This window comes from Mixophyes fleayi, chromosome 3 (genome assembly GCF_038048845.1).
Source record: "Mixophyes fleayi isolate aMixFle1 chromosome 3, aMixFle1.hap1, whole genome shotgun sequence".
In the NCBI taxonomy this organism is placed as follows: domain Eukaryota; kingdom Metazoa; phylum Chordata; class Amphibia; order Anura; family Limnodynastidae; genus Mixophyes; species Mixophyes fleayi.
The window spans coordinates 16,846,509-16,862,396 of NC_134404.1; the positions used below are offsets into that span (position 1 = coordinate 16,846,509).

General features: G+C 41.8%; 1 protein-coding gene and 1 long non-coding RNA gene across 2 annotated transcripts in view; one reads left to right on the forward strand and one right to left on the reverse strand.

The window, feature by feature from the left end:
- The window catches only part of LOC142143356 (uncharacterized), a 115,027-nt gene that overhangs the window by 94,328 nt on the left and 4,811 nt on the right, over positions 1 to 15,888 (forward strand). Inside the window, exon 3 of the long non-coding RNA XR_012689514.1 lies at positions 6,694 to 6,954. This is a non-coding gene — a long non-coding RNA (uncharacterized LOC142143356). The remainder of the gene's footprint in view (positions 1 to 6,693; positions 6,955 to 15,888) is intronic.
- The window catches only part of SCARA5 (scavenger receptor class A member 5), a 343,414-nt gene that overhangs the window by 19,568 nt on the left and 307,958 nt on the right, over positions 1 to 15,888 (reverse strand). Inside the window, exon 8 of the mRNA XM_075201143.1 lies at positions 6,718 to 6,912. Coding sequence (XP_075057244.1) covers positions 6,718 to 6,912 — 195 coding nt within the window. The remainder of the gene's footprint in view (positions 1 to 6,717; positions 6,913 to 15,888) is intronic.

A 15,888-nucleotide genomic window follows, 5' to 3' on the forward strand; every position in this document is an offset into this window, starting at 1 on the left:
TTTATTCTTCCTCCCAGCTCCCAAGAAACCCAAGACCCCCCCCTCCCCCCCGCGGGAAAAAAAAAAAAAGTTAAAAAAAAAAGCGCAAGACAGAAAAATTTAAAAAAAAAAAATTAATTAGCAGCGGGGGCCCGGCCCGGGCCCCCTGGCATGGCCGGGCCCGGGTAAACTGTACCCGCTCCCCCCCCCTCTCGGCGGCCCTGACTCTGTCCATTCCATTGTATATCACAGGCAGTTCAGCCAGAGATAAACCGAGGAATCGAGACACTGAAAGACATGAACTCTACTGTGGCATTTTTCAAAAACAACAGTGCTCCGTCTGTATAATATACCTGAAATTTAGGAAATGAGATCCTGCTGAATACAATCATGAAGGAAAATAAAGCCAATCGGGAGAACAGCCTAAGCAGTGAATGATACATTGTATTGCATTACATACAGAGGACAAATGGTCTCAGTTTATCCAGCAAGAAAGCAATTGTTCTGCAAAGGAGTAACGTCCTGTTTGATAAGTACACATTCCCATACACAGTGCAATAATACACACACACACACACACACACACACACACACACACACACATATATATACATATACATATTATATATATATATATATATATATATATATATATATATATATATATATTGTGGCAAGAGCCCGCTACTGCTGAAGCACACGCGAACAACTTCTTCCTTTTTATGTAGTTTTATTGTCAGGATGGTAAATGTTTGACACCGTACAGTTTTCACAGCAATACTTGGAGACCCTAAACGCTAGCTAGACATAGCTCAGCTCTCTCAAGACCAGCCAGCTTCCCCAGCGTTGATCTCCATGCACAGATGATACAAACAAGCTTTTATACCTGATACTCCTCCCCCAGCCTTAGCTTGATGGACAGGTGACACACCCACCTTCTCTTTAAAAGGAAACGCCCCATCGCTGGCTCTGTTTGCACTAAGAAGACCCACCCTGTCTGTTTGCTGAGAGGAAGGATTTCTCTGCATGTAAGTTAACCAAACTTAAACTATTGTTTGTTACACATAGGTCTTTACATTTAATCTAGGTGCATTGCTGCACAAATGTTTTACTTTACTGCCCTGCTTTCTCTGCATATTGCCATCTAAATGCCTTCCTTTGTTACAATATATATATATATATATATATATATATATATATATATATATATATATATATATATATATGTAAATATATCTATATCTATCTATCTATCTATCTATCTATCTATCTATCTATATATCTATATATATATATATATATATATATATATATATATATATATATTACACACAGTTCAATAATTCACAGATTCACACACAATGCCAGTTTGCTACACTCCCGTGATCTCCCCAATTTACACCTTTCGCCCCAGCACCCCAGCGTCTTCTGTCCCAATATTCTTTCCTGTTTCAGTGCTCAGTTATTACCTTAAGCAATAAACACTGCCCTTTGTATGTTCCTCACTAAAACCCATCTCGTTGGACACACTAAGCTCTACCTCTCTCCAATGGCTGTAATGAGTGTATTGAGGCTGAAATTTGTGTAATACACATGTAATAGACCACCAACTATTCAGGTATTGCCACTATACAAAGCACAAAATCGTCCACATTACAGATTTTCCTACACAACCTGCACAATTAGTGAAATGTATTTTATTGTATAGAAAAAAATATTTGCAAAAATAATGATGCTTAGTGGATCACTGTACTTATAATGCAGGGTGCGCCCCCTGCGACTCTGTACAGAAAGTGGGCAGGACTTATCTGTGGGACATTTAAGGTAAGTTTACAATAACAAAAACTGGCACTTGTCCTATGCCTGGTCAGACCTGGCCTAGGACAAGCACAAGGGGATGTTTATAAATACTCAGTAAAGTTTCTATAAATGTTGGGTAGTTTTTTCCATTCATTCTCAACAGCTTCTGTTCTGTATGTGAATAAAACTGTGAGGGCCACATTAGTCCTATGGAGGGCCACACATACTGCATTTGTAATTTATTGCAATTCACGCCCAATATAGACATACCAGAACGTATTATCAGAACTAGCCCAACTGCAAAACCCCTTTAATGTTATCGAGAGCTGCAATCTGCATTTAGTTGATGAGAGTGAAAGTTATATGTGGCCCCTAAAATACCAGTACCGCCCTACAGTAAGGCCCCGACATACACCATAGCCAGTAACTCCCATCTGACAGGATAAGTCTCCGCCTGCACTGCAGCATCGCCTCTGCAGCTCCTGTCTGCTGGACTAATGTTGGGCTTTGTTTATTATTTAAGGCCTGCAGTACCTCTGGCTTACCAGAGGGGCTACTATTGTACTTTTGCCTTATTCCCTCACTAGCAGGAGTTAACCTTCTGCTTTTGTTAATTGCTGCACCTGTGTCTTTGCCTATTTATGCCTGCTTCCCACCGTGCACCTTGCTGGTCATTGTTGTTACTGTTCTTGATTTCCTTGGACTTACTGCTAGTTCACCTGTACCTGCTGTATTTTCTGCTACTTACCTGTTTCCAGCCACGTCCGGATATCCGTTGTTTATATTCAGCTATACCTGGTCTGCACCTTCCTTGCATTATTTTGGATGTTTGTTCAATAAAACTGTAATTACTAATTCCAGCTATTAGCACAGAAATGTGACACCATCAGAAGATACAAAATATATTGCACCCACAGAGATGGTACCGACCACATCCAAATTCATGCACTACCTCATGCGCATTCATGCAAAAATGATGTCACAAAATGTTATTAACAATGTAGGCTGTCAAAGGGTACTTTAAGTGTCTTCCCTTATCTCTGTAATATCACTAGTTCCCACAGGCTGCAATTTCCAAATTATTGGCTCAGCCCACTATTGGCTCAGCCGATTATTGTCAGGTCCACTTTAAAACAGGCTTAAATCAATCACTTTGGATCACTGGGAGAGATTGTAATTCACTTGGAGAGATTGTGGATCACTTGGAGAGATCACTGGGTCACTGGGAGAGATCACTGGGTCACTGGGAGAGATCAGTGGATCACTGAGAGAGATTGTGGACCACTGGGAAAGATTGTGAATCACTGGGAGAGATTGTGGATCACTTGGAGAGATCACTGGGTCACTGGGAGAGATCAGTGGATCACTGGGAGAGATCAGTGGATCACTGGGAAAGCTTGTGAATCACTGGGAGAGATCACCAGGTCACTTGGAGAGATTGTGGATCACTTGGAGAGATTGTGGATCACTTGGAGAGATCACTGGGTCACTGGGAGAGATCAGTGGATCACTGGGAGAGATCAGTGGATCACTGGGAAAGCTTGTGAATCACTGGGAGAGATCACCAGGTCACTTGGAGAGATTGTGGATCACTTGGAGAGATCACTGGGTCTCTGGGAGAGGTCACTGGATCACGCCTCAGACAGGACAATCACATGGGTTTACTGAATTATGTTTCCCCTAACGTAACATCTCAAAATGTATCTGCCAAGTGAGAGAACAGATAAACGTTTGCCAGCCTCATGGTTTACAGAGCAATTCTGAACAGGAAAATGGGATTTGTTCTTAACCTCTATCCAAGACATACATAAGACAGACTATTTCTTTCCAGAAACCAGTTAGGAGATGTATTTCAGCCTGTTCTTTCTTCGTTAAGGAGGAAAGCAAACAAAAGGATTTAACTAGTATAGCACTGACTCAATAAAGAGATATTTCCAACAATATAATGTTCTCGGGGAAGCAGAATGAGCCTCATAGAGTTATCTGGGAACAGTCTGTAGTTCTGGCCTTAGATATCTGAGAAGAGTTGTCATTGTGAATAAGTAGCTTAATCTTGTTTAATAGACAATATTAATTAATCATTGGGGGTAAAATTGGATCCCTGCTGACCATAGTATTTTAAAGCAGAACTGCATTTAGGTCTTATTTAAACTCCATCCTATGGGTACAATTCCTTCTGCACAGAGAACCTAATTTTTCTATATATTTGCTGTATTCATGTGAGTGAAATACTGTTTCCTCCGTCACTGACATAAAACACTGTATCATCCACAGACATATAGAACAGTGCTACCCACTGTCACAATGGCTGGGTCCTTTTGACCGCTTACTTTGGATCAGCACTTCAAGGTGTTGACTTATGGACACTGGGTTCAACGCAGGACAGCCAGGCAAGGGATTAGAGTGGTAGCCCTGTATCTGTACAGTCATGGGCAAAAGTTTTGAGAATGACACAAACATTCTTTTTCACAAAGTCTGCTGCCTCAGTTTTTATAATGACAATTTGCATATACTCCAGAATGTCATGAAGAGTGATCAGATGAATTTCAATTAATTTCAAAGTCCCTCTTTGCCATGACAATGGACTTTATTCCAAAAACAACATTTCCACTGCATTTCAGCCCTGCCACAAAAGGACCAGCTGACATCAGGTCAGTGATTCTCTTATTAACACAGGTGAGAGTGTTGACGAGGACAAGTCTAAAGATCACTCTGTCATGCTGATTACGTTAGAATAACAGACTGGAGGCCTTAAAAGGAGGATGGTGCTTGAAATAATTGTCCTTCGTCTGTTATCCATGGTTATCTGCAAGGAAACACTTGCAGTCATCATTGCTTTCACAAAAAGGGCTTTTTAAAGCAAGGATATTGCTGCTAGTAAGATCACACCTAAATCAACCATTTATCGGATCATCAAGAACTTCAAGGAGAGAGGTTCAATAGTTGTGAAGAGGGCTTCTAGGCGCCAAAAACGTCCAGCAAGCGCCAGGACCGTCTCCTAAAGTTGATTCAGCTGTGGAATATGGGCACCACCAGTGCAGAGCTTGCTCAGGAATGACAGCAGGTAGGGTGTGAGTGCATCTGCACACACAGTGAGGCAAAGACTTTTTGAGGATGGCCTGGTGTCAAGAAGGCCAGCAAAGAAGTCACTTCTCTCCAGGAAAAACACCAGGGACAGACTGATATTCTGCAAAAAGTACAGGGATTGGACTGCTGAGGACTGGGATAAAGTCATTTTCTCTGATGAATCAACTTTCAGATTGTTTGGGGCATCTGGAAAAACACATGTCTCACTCACAATTTTGCCTAAGAACACAGCCATGAATAAAGAATGGTATCAAAACATCCTCCAAGAGCAACTTCTCCCAACCATCCAAGAACAGTTTGGTGATGAACAATGCCTTTTCCAGCATGATGAAGCACCTTGCCATAAGGCAAAAGTGATAGCTAAGTGGCTCGGGGAGCAAAACATCGACATTTTGGGTCCATGGCCAGGAAACTCCCCAGACCTTAATGCCATTGAGAACTTGTGGTCAATCCTCAAGAGGCGGGTGGACAAACAAAAACCCACAACTTCTGACAAACTGCAAGCATTGATTAGACAAGAATGGGCAGCCATCAGTCAGTATGTGGCCCAGAAGTTGAGTGACAGTATGCCAGGGCGACTCTTGCAGAGGTCTTCAAAAAGAAGGGTCAACACTGCAAATATTGACTCTTTGCAAAAACTTAATGTAATTGTCAATAAAAGCCTTTGACACTTATGAAATGCTTGTAATTTTACTTAATCCCATTGAGAACTTGTGGTCAATCCTCAAGAGACGGGTGGACAAACAAAAACCCATAACTTTTGACAAACTCCAAGCATTGATTAGACAAGAATGGGCGGCCATCAGTCAGTATGTGGCCCAGAAGTTGAGTGACAGTATGCCAGGGCAACTTGCAGAGGTCTTCAAAAAGAAGGGTCAACACTGCAAATATTGACTCTTTGCAAAATTGTAATGTAATTGTCAATAAAAGCCTTTGACACTTATGAAATGCTTGTAATTTTACTTCAGTATACCATAGTAACATCTGAAATAAAGGCCTACATATACTGATGCAGCAAACTTTGTGAAAACCAATACTTGTGTCCTTCTTAAAACGTTTGGCCATGACTGTAGGTCACAGGATTTCAGCAGATAAGGACATATTGCTGTAGAACAGTAGTGTATTGCTCAATAGTATCTCTTAAAAGAGCTGGTTAACACCACTATAAGGTAGTATCAGGACTAGATTCAAGCCAATGGACAAGGGCTTATGTGCAGTTCACTCCTCCCCTTGTTAGACTTAAGGACAGACCTCTCCTCTTGTAAACAGGGCATTTCTCAAGACAGCGATATTACATATTAATGGTTGGCATCAGGGTATAAACTCCGGGCACAGGGAACAAAAATTTCGGACTAGAGTCCTTTTAAAGTCTGTTGTAGTGAACAGGAAAGTGACTGGAGTATCCTCTTTAACTTACCTTTAATACCTTCTCGATTTCCGCAAGAAGACAGCAGAAAGACATAGTACTTGCAAGAGCCGTAACTTAGAATTTCAGCGCCTGGGTCGAGAATGAAAAATGACGCCCCCCCTAGCCCTCAATTTTAACCAAATTAGCCTAAAATATTATGAAATTGCACCCCCCTTTAGTGTTGCGCCCTGGGCGGTCGACCCTGTCGCACAGCCCTAGTTACAGCCCTGGTACTTGCATTCATATCAACATATGAAGAAACCCCACACTACCAAAATAAAGCAAACAAAAAAAGTGGTATCTCTATAACATAGCCAGTACAAATTAGAATTATGGATCCCAAAACTGCAGGCAATCGACATAAAATTATTGTTTTGCTGTGCTATGACCTTTGCTGCTATAGACATCTGTCTCCCTAGGCCTTTTATGCAGCAGCCGCTTACCTTGACCAAATTTGGCTGTCCTGTAGACCTCCTCAGCTGCCTTGAATCCCAGCATCCGGCAAACCACATCCCCATCTTTCTTATCCCAGCCATCGTCGCAGACGGTTCCCCAGCGCTTTTCATGATAGACCTCTACACGGCCTTCGTGAGGACCAGATCCGTTCGTCAGCCGAATCACCCCCTCTTCAGCTGCCCCTGAAACACACCACGGTGACACATGAGAAATCCATACTAGAGGTATGATTTATTAGCTATATAGTTAAATAATATCTTTATTAAGAATTATTTGCATTGACTTTATTTTTCATTTCATCTTTTATAAAGATCTTGGACGTCAGTAACTCTGAACATTAAACTTTGATTCCATCCATAGTTTTGCGAGATTACCATGTACTCCCCTTAAATAACATCTTCCACCCACTACTGCTGGCTCTTAATGAATTGATTGGCTCCATCCTCAGAAATAAGATTCAGCCCAGAAAACGGTTTTATTTACCCCTTGAAGGCAACAGACACCCAGTAAAGTAAAGTTCTACTGATTAAAAGGTATAAGATTTTTCCTCTACCAATAAACCACAACGAGACCGTTTCACTTTAAATCGCTGATAACTGTTACAGTTGTCAGCAGCTGTATTCTGAAATGGATACAATGTAATTAGAGGGTTTGCCAGTGATTCACATTTCTACACAAATATTCGGTTTGGCTGATTTGATACAATTTCACCGTGGAAATACCTATAACGAGCTGATTAGATAATTGGATAAGAGCTCTGGTTAAACTGGCAGCGGATTACAAAGAAAAATATAACCATTCTTGTCAAGCAGTTTCATTCGGAACATTTACATTTGTGAATTTCAGGTTAATTTACCTACCCTGTTGTACACAGGACAGGAAGACACTTGCAGAAACATACAGTGAATACAGTATTTATTTACATTGGGATGTTACATTTACCATTATATATTTCCAATGCTTCCCCGTTGCTCACATTGGGCCTGAATCATTAAGGAAAGTAAGGCAAAAGAAAGGAGTAAATGTTCTCTGGGACAAACCATGTTACAATGCAAGGGGTGCAAATTAGTTTATTATTTTGCAGATAAGTTAAATACTGGCTGTTTTTTCATGTAGCACACAAAGACTTGATAGCTTTATTTTCACACTGAAATTCAAAGTTGATCTAGGACATGCCCTACCCCAACTATAAATCTGTCCCCACATTTTAAATTTACCTCCCCCTCCAATGCAATATGGTTTTGTCCAGGTGCAAAGTTACTCCTTTTTCATGTTTTGTTCTCCTTAATGAGTCAGGCCCATTGAGTCATTTCGTTTATCGGAACCACTGCTCTACACAGATAAGCTGAGAAATTTAGGAATGACAGAGTTACAAATCGTACGAGAATCCCCACCGTTAAAGGTCAGGAATGAGAATTTGCTGTTCATACAATCGTGCATCATGGATATTTTCTAGACCAGTTTTGAACTATTTTAACTCCAGACCAGATTATTTTTTGCTATTAAACTATACAGGACATAACCGTATCACCATATAATGATGCGGTATGGCCAGTCTACAAAACAACGTCACTCCTACTTTTTCACCATTGCATGTTTCAGGGCATGTTCAGGTCAATACGTAATTAAGGCAGTCCTGATTACCCCTCAGTCATCATTAATTTAGGACTGAAATTAAGCTAAATCAAGGATTAGTTTAGAAGATAAAGGGAAACTCTTTAATGAATGAAGTGGGATGGTGGTAGAGTGGGCGTAGGCTGAACCTTGGTGTGATGTTATTACTGTTTCCATCATGTCCATTTCCAGAGCGCCCGCCAACATGCATAACTAGGTGCAGATAGACTATACTCCGTTGTTCTCAAAGTCCGTAACTCAAGTGGGCGTGCGCCTTGAAATCTAGTTGGTGAACAATAAGTAGCATGGTAGGTCTGCAGTTTGAGCGGCTCACACATGATCTCTGGGGGGGTGAATATTTAACACATCAAGGTGTTCTTACCCTATTGAAATGCATCTTAAAAGTGACAGGTAGAATCTGACTGGTTGGTCTCATTTAAAGTTTATGTCCAACTTTGCGGACACTTTTTTTTCCAAAAAATAAATAAATGTAAGAGTTCCATCTGTTTTCCCCATGCAAGAATGCTAACCTACTGTTGACTATATACAGTTTAATAGAATATATTTACTATTAACTGAAACAAGGAAAAATCTTCCTGATGGTTTGGGGGGGAGGGGGGGGGTGCTTGAGTTTGGCGATGTATGAGATGAAAGGGATGACGTCCGCTCCCATCATGTGAATAGCTTTGGCGCTGTATAATTTTAAATTGCTGATATGAGTGTGATGACGTGACAGGAGGATTTGTCTAGTTTTAGATAATGCTAATTACATCCCTCTAAAAAGCGTATCTAGGCAACAACATGTAGATAGATAGGGGGGATTAACTGGAAAAAAGACCCAATAACTAAGCTAATAAAAAGTTCTAAAAAATGTGGTTGTGTCGCTTAGGATTCGTACCTCCTGGTGTGTATTACATGCACTCGAATAGCAAACAGTGAAACAGATTTGACAATAGAATTCATGGTTGTTGGTGTGTTTGCTTTTTCCAAATTCATCTTGCTTTATCCATAAGCATTTACCTTATGAAAAGGCTAACTCACATCTAATGACCTCAAACGCTAGGAAAAATTCAAACGCATGTCAGCCGCACCTGTGTACGACCATTGTTCATACTAGGGTTAAAAAACGCCAGTGGGTACCTGACGTTAACCACATTCATGTCATTGAAACATCTGTAACTTTTAAATGTATAATAACAGATATATGTACAGTCAGGGCTGCCAAGAGGAATTCAGGGCCCCGGCCCCCCTTATAGTCGCGTATGGTAAAAAGAAATGCGCAAAATTTTTCAGATGTGTGGTCATGCATTTGGGGCGTGGCAAATGCGCCATTGGGGTGTGGCTAACACATCAAAATCAATAGGCTCTTTTTTAACCCCTCTATGACAGCCCCCCTCGTTTTTTAACCCCTCTATGACATGGCCCCCCACTGGTTTTTTAACCCCTCTATGACAGCCCCCCCCCCTCGTTTACTTATCTTTTCCTTTTCTTCTCTCTTGGTCCTCTCTGCTGCTCTGTGCTCCATTGCTCCAGACTGTCTGAATGCTGGGCGTGACATGATGATGTCACACCCGGCATTCAGACAGTCTGAATGGAGCACAGAGCAGCAGAGAGGAGGGATGCCGGCGCCGCGATCACGTGAGTATTAAAAAAAAAAGAAATTCACTACCCTGCTCCCCCCACCAACGACCGAGCCCCACCCCCCACACACCGCCCAAAAAAACCCCAACAAAAATAAATAGTTTTGAAAAAAAAAAAAAAAACGTTGGCGTGAGGGCCCGGGCCCGGGTAATTAGTACCCGCTCCCCCCCCTCTCAGCGGCCCTGTGTACAGTCAATAAATACACGTGTTCGTTTTATGTCTAGTGTCTGTCCCATAGATCTCATTATCTCTCTCTTTCCACAGAAATGAAATCCAACATTGTTAGGACACCTCTAGGCCCAGCTGTGGGATAAGCTGAGTAAATAAAACACTGCCAGTTAGGGAAACAGCTCTGCACCGCGTACAGCTGGTGGCTATGAGGCCGTATCACCCCGTACTCTGTAATGTGAAACATCTGTCAGCCAGGAATTCTGTGCAGCTCAGACATCCAATCAATAAGCTCCTTCCTGCTCATCGTATATCACATTTTACTGATGACACACACACATGATCAGCGCTGCGTGGGAATCATATCATCTTAGTTACAAATTGTCACCATAGAGCAGTATTCTGTACACTAGATGATGTTGTATACACTACTGTTTTGTCATTCTCAAGTTTTCTTCATGTGTGTTTATGACAAGCAGCAGCAATCCATTCATTACTTGTGACAAAGAAGGTGGGGACAGGAATTATTCTCAGACCACTGAAGGGACGTAAGTGGGTTTAGCTTTGTGACAATGTTATGGGGCAGCACGGCTCAGTGGTTAGCACTTCTGCCTCACAGCACTGGGGCCATGAGTTCAATTCCCGACCATGGCCTTATCTGTGAGGAGTTTGTATGTTCTGTGTTTGCGTGGGTTTCCTCCGGGTGCTCCGGTTTCCTCCCTCACTCCAAAAACATGCTAGTAGGTTAATTGGCTGCTATCAAAATTGACCTTAGTCTGTCTGTGTCTGTGTGTGTGTTAGCGAATTTAGACTGTAAGCTCCAATGGGGCAGGGACTGATGTGAGTGAGTTCTCTGTACAGCGCTGCGGAATTAGTGGCGCTATATAAATAAATGACGATGATGAATGTTGGTTACACTGGGTGGATCTGGGGCTACTATGGGGGAACATTGCTTGAGGGCAAGATTCAACCCAGCAGCCTATTAAGAACATTTTAAAGGAATAAAAATGCAGGTGACTCACTGACCCAGTACAAGGCCATCCAATGTGGGACCGATCCAGTGGGCAGATGTCCCCCAGGTCACAGAGAACAACCAAGTTTGTGACCCACAATTTCGCAGTCTCTGAATTATAAAGTACAAAGTAGGACTCGCATCTACAGCTTGACAATCATGCTGAGGGTCATAAATCTAGGACATTGCCTAGTAGAATGGATGCCAAACCCACTGTCTTCCATTCACTCCAGGGCCACTTTCAGCCCGCTTTTACTTAAGCTGAATAAAGGTGAAAAACACCTTTCTGCTGTCAAACTAAAATTCCCTGGAGCTTAAAATACACAGGACTGTGATCTGGTAGAAATATAAACTCCTTCTATATGTTTCCCAGTATTATTTATCATTATTCATATCATCAAGATGAAAAAGTTATTTTTTATGTGGGCTGGTAAATTACCCTATTAATTTCTAAGAGACTGGTACTGATATTTAACACCAGCGGGGACCTCATACTCACCTGTGGTACCTCCCTTAATATATAGGGCAAGGCAAAGAAAGACCTATTGGCTCTTATAAATCAGCCCCTAAGCACCCTCTACTGCAAAGTATCTACTAACTCTAATCCAATCTTGTGTCCTCCCACCTGGATGACAGTCTGATGCACACTGTTGTAACCAGAATACTCATTTACCAGCATCATCCCTCTCACATAGGTAGCAAGGCCAGGAGTAAGGCCCGATATACAGGAATTGCAGACTGCCCCCACTTCTTATTTTACAAGGACCTTTATTTATTGACGAGAGGAGAGAGCTGTACTGGGACATATATGGTTGCAAGTAAAATACATAATGTAATCTCTGGCAGAACAGAATATGCTTTATACAGATTTGGTTAGGGGCAGCACGGTGGTGTAGTGGTTAGCACTTCAGCCTTACAGCACTGGGGTCATGAGTTCAATTCCCGAACATGGCCTTATCTGTAAGGAGTTTGTATGTTCTCCCCGTGTTTGCGTGGGTTTCCTGCGGGTGCTCCGGTTTCCTCCCACACTCCAAAAACACACTGGTAGGTTAATTGGCTGCTAACAAATTGACCCTAGTCTGTGTCTCTGTCTGTATGTGTGTGTTAGGGAATTTAGTCTGTAAGCCCCAATGGGGCAGGGACTGATGTGAGTGAGTTCTCTGTACAGCGCTGCGGAATTAGTGGCGCTATATAAATAAATGGTGATGATGATGATGATGATTGTGTTGGAAGTTTGGTTTCACAATGCAAATCAAGTGAGTGAATTGTTAAAGCAAAAGTGCTTGGGTGTAGGTAACAATCAGGGCCTGAGCATTACAGTCAACTATCTGAATCAACAATTCCTACTTGCTCTTCAGTTCCATGACCGAAAAAGCAGTCTGTACCCAGAATCCACCTGCAATCCTTCCCCCTTGTATCATGGTGTATAAAGAATAAGTGCTGCAATGTGTTCTGCACATTTATGTAATGTATATAGGATAATGTATTCCCTGCTGTAAATTACATTGATATTGTTCTGTAACCATATATGAGGCTGTATACCAAGTGCTTTTATGCATACTTGTCTACTTTTGTATCCGGGAGAGAGGCGGGTCTAGAGGGCGAGAGGGGGCGGAGCGCGGGCAAACGCGTCATTTTGGCCTTGCCCCCGCTACAGATATGCCATTTTGTCGAGTGGGACGGGCCGAAATGAAGCGATTCAACGCGAATCATGTCATTTTAGCCCCGCAATTGCGGGATGCGGGAGACTTACCAGCTCTCCCGGAAGTCTGTGAGACCGACCCGAATTTCGGGAGTCTCCCAGGCATTCCGGGAGAGTTGTCAAGTATGCTTTTATGTAGGCCAAAGAAATCCCTTCTAATTTCCATAATAGTTTATAGTAGGACGATCATTATTCCTTGTAATGCACAAGTTTTCTAATGGACACAGAAGTGAAAACAACAGAACTCAACGATAATAACAACTGAGGGCTAGATTTACTAAGCTGCGGGTTTGAAAAAGTGGGGATGTTGCCTATAGCAACCAATCGGATTCTAGCTGTCATTTTGTAGAAGGTACTAAATAAATGAAAGCTAGAATCTGATTGGTTGCTATAGGCAACATCCCTACTTTTTCAAACCCGCAGCTTAGTAAATCTAGCCCTGAATGTTTATACATATATTATTTACAGGAGTTTATACATATATTAAGCTACTTGTGTATCATTTTTTGCATAAAAACAATCATCTGTTAATAAATAATAATAGTAATAATAATAATAATTATAATAATAATAAATAATAGGTATTTTTGGTGCAATTGATAAACTGGATGAATATCAAATGCCTTTATCTGGTTTCTTGTTCCACACACTTAAGCTATCATCACATACAGAGATCATAATAATATAATAACTTTCAATGTCAGACCTATCCTAGGTAACAGATTCATTGGCTCTACATCTGGAAGTGAATCAGTCACATCTGTACGTTGTGATCGCAGTTCCTTTATGGAATTGAAGACTCGGGCCAGATCACGACTCATTTCTTTATAGACAGAAATAATGCTCGGTGTCAGCAGGTTTTCAAGGCGACTGGTGTATACTGGGGAAAAACTGGAGATCACATCTGAATCCAGATGTGAGCCGTCCGTACGTGATGGGGAGCAGGAGGTAAAGGGGCATATTAATAGATCCCTCTGCTAGTGATTACGGTGTGATCTGAACAGCTCTAATAGGCTCAGGCAACACCGTCTTCCATTTAACCCGCAGCCCTGGCTCACATTCTCTCTTCATGCTGTAATAGAGGTGAAGTTACACGTGTGTGTGCTCTCGACATTACACGTCTTGCTTCTTGACATTACAACGGTGACACAGATTAAACAGGAGATTCTTGGATGAGATAACACTAAGTGCGGCCTGTTTGGTGATTTGTTGGGGTTGAGATTTCTTTTTTTATCAAACTTCTTCTTGATAGCATTGTGAATCACACAGATACTATTTATATCAACATTCCATAACTAGGGAATCACTTTCTTTTAGTGGTAGTGGATTCGATCTATCCAAAGCTCTTTCCTATATTCTATTGAAGAGCTATAAACATACTTTAGTATTCATGATTTAATGATTGCTGATTTTTGTGCATAGTAGAATAGTATCCATCGATACCTGGAGAGGCAGAAAGTGGGGGCACAGGGGGGTAAGCGTAAGCTGAATTTACATATGTTTGAAAGAACGGGCCCCTTTTGTGACCTGAGAGCCGAGGCGGGCCCCAAAAGGCTGGAAAGGGATCAGTGGGCTCTCCCCAAATTAGGAGGTCCAGCGATACCTCTCTGCCTGCCAGCCAGGGCTGGGACTTGTAGTTCTACAAGAGCTGGAACGCCACCGATTGTCTAAAGTAGCTCTGTAAAGTAGCACCTTTTATAAATATAAATCATAAATGTTGAGTAAAACATTCACATAAAGCATTTTGCACAAAGCATTGCTGTATTTATGAATTTGTTGAAGAGTAACTTTACTGTAACTTCTGGTAAAATAAAACGTCAGTCACGGACTGCAGGGGACAGCGCCTCTAGTGGTCAAATGATCATGGAGTGGTAAAATACATAACTTTGATTTGCTAAGGAAAATTATAGAAGAAAGCCTCTGTTAGATTTGGGAGCAATTTTATTGCACTGAACCAGAAGAGCCGGACTTCATAACGTTTTAATATAAGTAATGTTCCTGTAATGCCAAATTTTACACAAGTCATCATGAGCAACCTCGCTACCTGGGCCCAGGCTCCGTTTGGGTCTTGGCTGCCCGTACTCTGCCAGAGCTTGTAAAACTGCTTGCACTTATGTGACCTGAGTCAGTGGAAGAAATACGCTGTTGAACAATGTGCAGGTTAGTGAGTTTGCTGAGCTTCCCAACTGGAATTTTCTTTCACAATGTGAACCTTGATTAGTTCGCCAAACGGCTACGCTATGTTTACCGCGTGCAGAGAAAATATAAATGCTTAGTATGTGCTGCTGTAAAAAGGATCACGTTTATAGTATACAATATGGCAAATAAAGTAAATATTTAACAGTGACATGGCAACAAACCAGATACTGTGCATGTATAACTACATAACATATATCCTTTTGTAATGAGCCTTATAATGCCACTATACTACATCTCAATGTCCTTATATTATTATTATTATTATTATTATTATTATTATTATCGTTTATTTGTAAGGCGCCACATGGTTTACGCAGCGCCGTACACAGTACAAACAGTAGACCATACAGGGCAAAACAGTACAGAACATTAAACATAAAATACCAATACTTCGTAAACTCCGGGCAGGCAAATACAGTAGAGACGGAGTGGAAGAACAGGTATGGAGACAGGAGGAAAGAGGGCCCTGCTCATACGAGCTTACATCCTAAGGGAGGGTGGACAGAATCAGGCACAGAAGGGAGCCAGTGAGGCAAAGGGGAGAACCGAAGAGATGAGAGGTTAAGTGGATGGTTGGTAGGCCTTAAGAAACAGGTGAGTTTTAAGTGCCCGTTTGAAGGAGCACAGATTGGGTGAGAGACGGATGGAGTGAGGGAGGTCGTTCCAGTGAAGGGGGGCAGCGCGGGAGAAGTCTTGGATTCTAGAGTGGGAAGAGGTGATCAGAGTGGAGGAGAGGCGACGATCATTGGCTGAGCGCAGGGAGCGGGCAGGAGTGTGAATGGAGAGGAGGTTAGAGATATAAGGGGCAGTAGACTGGGAGAG